The following is an 8,915-nucleotide window of genomic DNA, read 5'->3' on the forward strand; positions in this document are numbered from 1 at the left end:
AGGAGGAGGAGGAGGAAGAGGAGGCAGCCTCGCGCAGCCCTTGGTAACAGCGCGCGCCCAAGCCCTGGGCAGAGATTCCCAGGAAGGCGGGGACGGGAAACAACATTCTCAAAAGCGGGCAGCCCAATGGAGTTGGTGCCTTGGCAGCTGGGTTAGGGATCTAACTTGCTCCAAAACACAGCCTTCTTGTTGCATTCTCTCCTGACGTTTCGCCTGCATCTATGGCAGGCATCCTCAGAGGTTGTGAACTAGGCAAGTAGGGTTTATATACCTGTGGAATCAAAGGATTCCCCCCCAGGCAGGAAACAGCCAGGCTTTGAAGCTGCAAGGCTATTCAATGCCAATAATGGGTTTTGCTGTCAGTTTTCCGGGTTATATGGTCATATCCCAGAAGCATTCTCTCCTGACGTTTCGCCCCCATCTATGGCAGAGGTTGTGAGGTCTGTTGGAAATTAGGAAAATGGGGTTTATCTATCTGTGGAAGATCCAGAGTCTTGTCTGCATGAGGCATTATCTCCTGACGTTTCGCCCACATCTATGGCAGGCATCCTCAGAGGTTGTGAGTCTGTTGGAAACTAGACAAATAGGGTTTATCTATGTCCAGAGTCTTGTCTGCTTGAGGCAAATACGAATGTTGCAATTGGCCACCTTGATTAGCATTGAATGGCCTTGTAGTGTCAAAGCCTGGCTGCTTCCTGCCTTGGTACAATTGGCCACCTTGATTAGTATTTAATGGCCTGACAGTTGCAAAGTCTGGCTTCTTACTGCCTGGGCGACTCCTTTGTTGAGAGGGGAATAGCCTCTATGGCAGGCATCCTCAGAGGTTGTGAGGTCAGACCAGGCAGCAACCAGCCAGACTTTGATGCTACAAGGCTATTCAATGCTAACCAAGGTGGCCAATTGCAACATTCGCATTTGCCTCAAGCAGACAAGACTCTGGACATAGATAAACCCTATTTGTCTAGTTTCCAACAGACTCACAACCTCTGAGGATGCCTGCCATAGATGTGGGCGAAACGTCAGGAGATAATGCTTCTGGAACATAACCATACAGCCCAGAAAACTCACAGCAAAACTCAATATTGGCACTGAATAGCCTTGCAGCTTCAAAGCCTGGCTGCTTCCTGCCGGGGGGGGGGGAATCCTTTGATTCCACAGATATATAAACCCCACTTGCCTAGTTTCCAACAGACCTCACAACTGGGTTGTTGTAGGTTTTTTCGGGCTATATGGCCATGGTCTAGAGGCATTCTCTCCTGATATTTCGCCTGCATCTCTGGCAAGCATCCTCAGAGACCTCACAACCTCTGAGGATGCCTGAGGATACTTCTGAGGATGCCTATAGATGGAGGCAAAACGTCAGGAGAGAATGCTTCCGGAGCATGACCACACAGCCCGGAAAACTCTCAGCAAAACCCATTGTTGGCATTGAATAGCCTTGCAGCTTCAAAGCCTGGCTGCTTCCTGCCTGGGGGAGGAATCCTTTCATTCCACAGATATATAAACCCCACTTGCCTAGTTTCCAACAGACCTCACAACCTCTGAGGATGCCTGAGGATGTCTCAGAGGATGCCTATAGATGCAGGCAAAACGTCAGGAGAGAATGCTTCCCGAACATGACCACACAGCCCAGAAAACTCACAGCAAAACCCGTTATTGACATTGAATAGCCTTGCAGCTTCAAAGCCTGGCTGCTTCCTGCCTGGGGGGGGGGAATCCTTTGATGTATACAAACCCCATTTGCCTAGTTTCCAACAGACCTCACAACCTCTGAGGATGCCTGTCATAGATGTGGGCGAAACGTCAGGAGAGAATGCTTCCAGAACAGGACCATACAGCCCAGAAAACTCAGGGCAAAACCCATTATTGGCGTGGAATAGCCTTGCAGCTTCAAAGCCTGGCTGCTTCCTGCCTGGGGGGGAGGGAATCCTTTGATTCAACAGCTATATAAACCCCACTTGCCTAGTTCCCAACAGTCCTCACAACCTCTGAGGATGCGTATAGATGCAGGCGAAGCGTCAGGAGAGAATGCTTCCAGAACATGACCATACATCCCAGAAAACTCAGAGCAAAACCCATTATTGGCGTTGAATAGCCTTGCAGCTTCAAAGCCTGGCTGCCTCCTGCCTTGGGGGGGATCCTTTCATTCCACAGATCTATAAACCCCACTTGCCTAGTTTCCAACAGACTTTACTGAGGATGCCTGCCATAGTCGAGATTGTCAACACTGGGTGGGTCCACGCGGTCTCGATGTGGGTCTAAACCGGGAGTGTGTAGATCCAGCCCGAACCCTGCGCCACTTTGTGGAGTAACGTGGCATTTTCGAAGGCTCAGAACAGCCTGGAATGAATGACAACAACACTCTGGTAGGGCGCCTTTCCCCAGGAGGAAGATTCCCAACTCACAATCGCAACTAACTAACTAACCAACAGGCAAGAGACTTTGTTTCCCTGTCCAGATCTCTCCCTCTGAGTCCTTCTGTCCAATCCTGGCCCCGGAAAAGGAAGGGAAAGGAGGAAGGCTGAGACTGACCTGCGCCCCTGGCCTTGTCCCACAGCGCGATCCGGGAGAGGCGCTCCGGGGGAAACTCCGCGCGTAAAAGCGCCGCACAGAGGCTTCCTGTCAAGCCGGCGCCCACGATCAGGACCCGCGCCATGGCCACGAAAAGGAACACCTCACCGAGGAGGAGGAGGAGGAGGAGGAGGAAGATCTGCTGCTTTGCCTTCTCTTCCTCCCTCCCTCCCTCCTTTCCTTCCTGGGACTTGCCAAACCGGGAGGCCCCACTCCGCCGGAACCGTCCTTTACCTCCATCCGCCGGCAGAGGGCGCTGAAGAGCAAGCTCCACACCAACCCTCACCCTCCTCCAAATGACAGAGCGTTTGTTTGTGTACTGGACTCACAGCTCATTGCCACCCATGATAATGCGGACAAGTGAGGCTTCTAGCTGCTTGAGAGTTCCAAATAGGCCTCCCTAATCCTAATCCTAATCGCAGTGGTGCAGTGGGTTAAAGCACTGAGCTGCTGAGCTTGTTGACTGAAAGGTCACAGGTTAGAATCTGGGGAGTGGTGTGAGCTTCTGCTGTGAGCCCCAGCTTCTGCAAACCTAGCAGTTTGAAAACATGCAAATGTGAGCAGCTCAATAGGTACCACTCCGGCGGCAAAGTAACAGCGCTCCATGCAGTCATGCCGGCCACATGACCTCTACTCTACTACTCCTTTCCACCAACATCCAAGGAAGCCCCTCAGGTCCTGGACCAGTGCTTGGCGGCTGTGATGGGCTGGATGAGGGCTAACAGGTTGAAATTGAATCCTCACAAGACAGAGTCGCTTCAGGTCAGTCACTCGGTCGAATGGGGTATAAGGTGGCAACCTGTGTTTGACAGGGTTACACTCCCCCTGAAGACACAGGTCCACAGTCTGGGGATCCTCCTGGATTCAGTGCTGGCGCTTGATGCACAGGTGTCAGAAGTGGCCGGGAGGGCCTTTGCACAGTTAAGACTTGTCTTAAGAAGTCTGATTTGACCATGGTGGTCCATGCCTTAGTTACCTCAAGATTAGACTACTGTAATGCACTCTACATTGGGCTGCCCTTGAAGACGGTTTGGAAACTACAGCTGGTGCAAAGATCGGCAGCCAGATTGTTAACTGGAGCAAGTTACGGAGAGCGGTCAACCCTCCTGTTTAAACAGCTCTACTGGCTGCCGATACGTTTCCGGTCCCAATACAAGGCACAGGTTATTACCTATAAAGCTCTAAACGGTTCAGGACCTGCCTATCTACATGACCGCCTCCTCCTTTACGAGCCCATGCGGTCATTAAGATCTTCCAGGGATGCCCTTCTCTCGCTCCGCCCCATCTCAGGCACGGTTGGTGGGGACGAGAGAGAGGACATTCTCGGTGGTGCCCCCTCCCCCCACCATCTCTGGAACTCCTTCCCCAGGGAGATTAGGCTGGCACCCTCCCTAGCCACATTCCATAAGGAATTAAAGACGTGGATGTTTCGTGTGCTTTCAATTGATGACTCCTATGGCAAATGGCCTGTATCATTAATTCAATTGTCATTCAATCTGATGTCCTTTATTATATTAACTGATCCTGTTAATTTGCTCTGTTTCCATGATTTTCCTATGCCATTATTATTATATTATTATTATTATTATTAACTTTATTTGTACCCTGCTAGCATCTCCCGAAGGACTCGATGCGGCTTACACGGGCCGAAGCCTCAAAACACAATACAATAGAAAACATAACACAACAATAAACAAAGCAAATCAAAACAATTAAGCAAAATAACCACAATGACAATACATCAATACATCAAGACACTATTAAAACTGGTTCGGCCGGCGCAATGGGGTACAGGGTTAAAAGTGCTGAGATGGCAGGAGGAACGTAGGATTAAAAGTGCGGTGTGCAGCAACATTGGTTGTGCTAAAGTGCTTCTAGGACTTGGGATGGGGATTCCTAATCTGCGAAGGCACATCGGAACAGCCACGTTTTTAGGTTCCTTCTGAAAACTGCTAGAGTAGGGGCCTGACGAAGCTCTTTTGGAAGGGCATTCCAAAGTCGGGGGGCCGCCACAGAGAAAGCCCTGTCCCGTGTCCCCACCAAGCGCGCTTGCGACGTAGGTGGGATCACGAGCAGGGCCTCCCCAGATGACCGGAGCGAGCGTGTGGGTTCGTAGATGGAGATGCGGTCACGCAGGTAGGGTGGTCCCAAACCGTTCAGGGCTTTGTAGGTGAGCACCTGCACCTTGAATTGGGCTTGGAAAATAAATGGCAGCCAGTGTACCATTATACATTGTCATCTACCTTACTAAACCACTTTATCCTTTAACTAGTTCACGTAGTGGTTTTCCTCCACCCTCCAAAATTAGTCTGCTGTTATTGCTGTTGCTAGCTATTTGATTAAGTTCTTTTATGCTGTTTTTATGTTGTTTTAATTGTTATTGCTTTATTTTAACTGTATTCTGCCTGAGCTTGGGCCCCATGTAAGCTGCCCCGAGTCCCTTCGGGGAGATGGAGACGGGGTAGAAAAATAAAGTTCTTCTTCTTCTTCTTCTTCTTCTTCTAATCCTTCTTCTCCTTCTTGGAGGTGTCTACGGACAACGCTGGCTGTTCAGCATAGAAATGGAGATGAACACCACACCCCAGAGTCATAGAATCATAGAATCAAAGAGTTAGAAGAGACCCCATGGGCCATCCAGTCCAACCCCCTTCCAAGCAGCAGGAATATTGCATTCAAATCACCCCTGACAAATGGCCATCCAGTCAGACACTACTGGACTTCATATTGGGGAAAACCTTTACCTAATCCTATACCAAACTGTATTGACTTGACACGAATATGGAAATACAGCCCCTCAAACGAAATCAAGACAAAGTGAATTTAGGCTGGATCTACACTGCCCTGTATCCCAAGATCTGATCCCAGGTTATCTTTGGGTCCTTCCACACAGCCCTAAATACCAGAATATCAAGGCAGAAAATAATAATAATAATAATAATAATAATAATAATAATTTATTTATACCCCACCACCATCTCCCCAAGGGGACTCAGAGCAGCTTACATGAGGCCAAGCCCGATAACACATCAGTAAAACAAAAACAATAAGAAAAAACAATACAATTAATATAACTCACATGTAAACAAAAACACACAAGAATTTAAAACCTATGGCCAGGCCAAATGTAATAATTTAAAATTTAAAAAAATTAAAATAAACGCTGGGCATGAACAGAGGAAGGATGTATCTGATAGGAGGGTTTTAAAAGAAATGAAGGGGGAGCAACCCAAAGAGTAGTTAAAGTGCTTCTGAGGACATTTTGCTGGGGATTATTCCTTATTCAGGGAATGCACACTGGAACAGCTACGTTTTCAAGCTCCCCCTAAAGACTGCCAATGTGGGGGGTTGCCTGATATCCTTAGGAAGTGAGTTCCAGAGTCGGGGGGCCACCACAGAGAAGGCCCTCTCCCTTGTCCCCACCAATCGCATCTGCGAAGGGGGTGGGAGCGAGAGCATTATCCACATTATCAGAGTGTGGACTCAGATAACCCAGTTCAAAGCAGATATTGTGGGATTTTCTGCCTTGTGTAACAAGCAGGGCAAACTTCAGGCTGGGGGTGGGGGGGAGGCTTTATTTTTCTATCCCACCACTGCCACCAATTGTGTAAAGTATGAGGCTTGTTTGAGAATTGTATGAGAGAGAGATGACTTGTTTGTGCCACTTTAATGTGTGCAATAAAACTGTCTTCAGCTCCACCAGATCTTCAGTCTTCGCTTTCCTGGAGAACCTTCTCTTAAAAAAGTAGTCATAGCCCTCAGTATTTTGAACTGAACAGAAACATTTGGTGTCAATTCATCTGAGTTCTGTTAATTCTACAAATGAACACTACATTTTTATTTATATAGATTTTTCAGGTTCGCATATGCTTGGCAGTTACACAGCATCTGCTTATTAACGTTACACTTAACGCTTTGTTCTTCCAGAAGTATGAAACTGTTACTGTTACACTTTTAACATCAGGCTATCTTCTGTCACTTTTTGTTGTTGTTTATTAGGCCTGGGTAACAACGGAAAAATTTGTTTCTAAAATCGATTCGTTTTTTGGGGGTTTTTGCGTTTCGTTATTTAAAATAGTTACAAAATTTTCCTTTTAAAAAGTTCGATATTTACGAAATTTTGTAAATGTGAAAAAAATTACAAAACATTAACGAATCGATTTCCGAAACAATAACGAATCGATTCGTTAATGGTGGACGCGACCGCGAAATACGCTAAAAACCTCCAAAAACTTCTGAAGCTTCCTTCTCCCTCTGTTGTTGACTGTTGGTGTGATATTATAATTTTTTTTCACTAATTAAACAAAAAACAACCATAAAACTTGCCCCAGACATGCAGAAATAATAACGAAACGACCTCAAAACAATAATGAATCGAACACAATAACGAAATACGAAGCATTTACAAAACATATTTAAAAATTCGTTTTTTTAAAAAATTGCTCCAGAATGGTTCGTTATCGTTTTGTAATTAAAAAAATTAACGAATTATTAACGAATTACGAATTAACGAAACGAAACCGCCCAGCCCTATTGTTTATTCATTCAGTTGCTTCCGACTCTTCGTGACCTCATGGATCAGCCCAGGCCAGAGCTCGTTGTCAGCCGTGGCCACCCCCAGCTCCTTCAAGGTCAAGTCAGTCACTTCAAGGATACCATCCATCCATCTTGCCCTTGGTCGGCCCTTCTTCCTTTTTCCTTCCATTTCCCCCAGCATCATTGTCTTCTCCAAGCTTTCCTGTCTTCTCATGATGTGGCCAAAGTACTTCATCTTGACCTCGAATACTGGTGGGATTGGGGGGGATTGATTTTGTCATTTGGGAGTTGTAGTTTCTGGGATTTATAGTTCACCCACAATCAAAGAGCATCCTGAACTCCACCAACAATGGAACCGAACCATTGGCACACACAACTCCCGTGACCAGCAGCAAAAAATACTGCTGCATGGATCTTTGTGGCTACATGCAGTATTTAATGAAAAGCGGATAGATTACGTTATGGAACACAATTTATTTCTGGGTTATAAATGTCATTGCCTAATTGGTTCTATCATAAAAACATGGGGAAAGTTTATTAAAGTGCAAGAACTTTCTTTTTGCAGGACATCCTGCAGCACATTTTGCTCTAGTTTTTCAATGAATATCTCATACAGCCTCAACCTATTCAGCATAGTTTGTGGCTGCCATAAAACAAAGATTCTGGAGTATAAGAAGTTTACTTTCAAAGTAAAGTAAAGGTAAAGGTTTCCCCTTGACATTAAGTCTAGTTGTGTCGGACTCGAGGGTTTGGTTCTCATCCCCATTTCTAAACCAAAGAGCTGGCATTGTTCATAGACACCTCCAAGGTCATGTGGCCAGCATGACTGCATGGAGCGTCATTACCTTCCCACCAAGGCAGTTCCTATTTAATTTTTATTAATTTTTATTTGCTGTACTTATACCCCCGCGCTTCTCACCCCCAAAGGAGGACTCAGGGAGGCTTACAAACTATGGCAATAATTCAATGCCAGATTCAGGGAATAACAATATTATTTAAACACAATATTATAAAACTGTAAAAATATATATCAATAAAATGGTCTTTCAAACGCTTAAAACATATCAAATATATCAAAAGTTTAGCACCAACTGAGCTGTGTAAACATTGAATCAACTGTTTAGCCGTTCTTATGGGTCATATTAATCCCCAAAAGCTTGCCAGGTCTTAAAATTTTTCCTGATGCTTAAGAGCGAGGGGGCTGTTCTGATGTCACTGGGGAGGGAGTTCCACAGCCGCGCGGCCACCACCAAGAAGGCCCTGTCTCTCGACCCCATTAACCATACCTGCAATGAGGTCTGGAGCGGAAGCAGGGCCTCTCCAGAAGATCTTAACAGTCGTACTGGATCATAAAGGAGATAGGTTTGGATATATATGCAAATATGAGTATTCCAACATCCGGGGGGGGGGGGATTTGAAATCCCAAGCACTTCTGGTCCCTAGGATTTTGGATAAGAGATACTCAACCCATGTTGAAACGTAGGACAGTCTGATGCCCATGGTTGCTCCACCTCTATTGCAACCAAAGTAGGTACCACACAATTAAACAGGCAACAACACTTTCAGACCAGGAACAGAACATTTTTCACATTTTGTTCCATCATATTATGTTGCGATTCATTGTTGGAGATGAAGAGCCTTATTGCCTTCATGTTTTTCAAAGTGTTAGAGGTTAGTTTTCATCATTTCTTTTACTATTTCCGTTTCTTCTGCCATTAAAAGGAGGGAAACAAAAGGGTCCCTTCCTTTTTGGAATGCAAAATAATATGGAACCTTATTTAAAGCACTGGAGGAGGAATCAGGTTAGGTTT

General features: G+C 45.9%; 1 protein-coding gene across 2 annotated transcripts in view; it reads right to left on the reverse strand.

The window, feature by feature from the left end:
• The window catches only part of RNLS (renalase, FAD dependent amine oxidase), a 202,838-nt gene extending 200,016 nt beyond the window's left edge, over positions 1–2,822 (reverse strand). The window contains exon 1 of one of the 2 annotated variants that reach the window (XM_060768773.2): positions 2,533–2,822. In XM_060768773.2, coding sequence (XP_060624756.2) covers positions 2,533–2,656 — 124 coding nt within the window. In that variant the 5' untranslated portion in view covers positions 2,657–2,822. The remainder of the gene's footprint in view (positions 1–2,532) is intronic. The other variant, XM_060768774.2, reaches the window with a different exon arrangement.
• Positions 2,823–8,915: the final 6,093 nt, after the last annotated feature.

The sequence above is a fragment of the Anolis sagrei genome, chromosome 3 (genome assembly GCF_037176765.1).
Source record: "Anolis sagrei isolate rAnoSag1 chromosome 3, rAnoSag1.mat, whole genome shotgun sequence".
NCBI lineage: Eukaryota > Metazoa > Chordata > Lepidosauria > Squamata > Dactyloidae > Anolis > Anolis sagrei.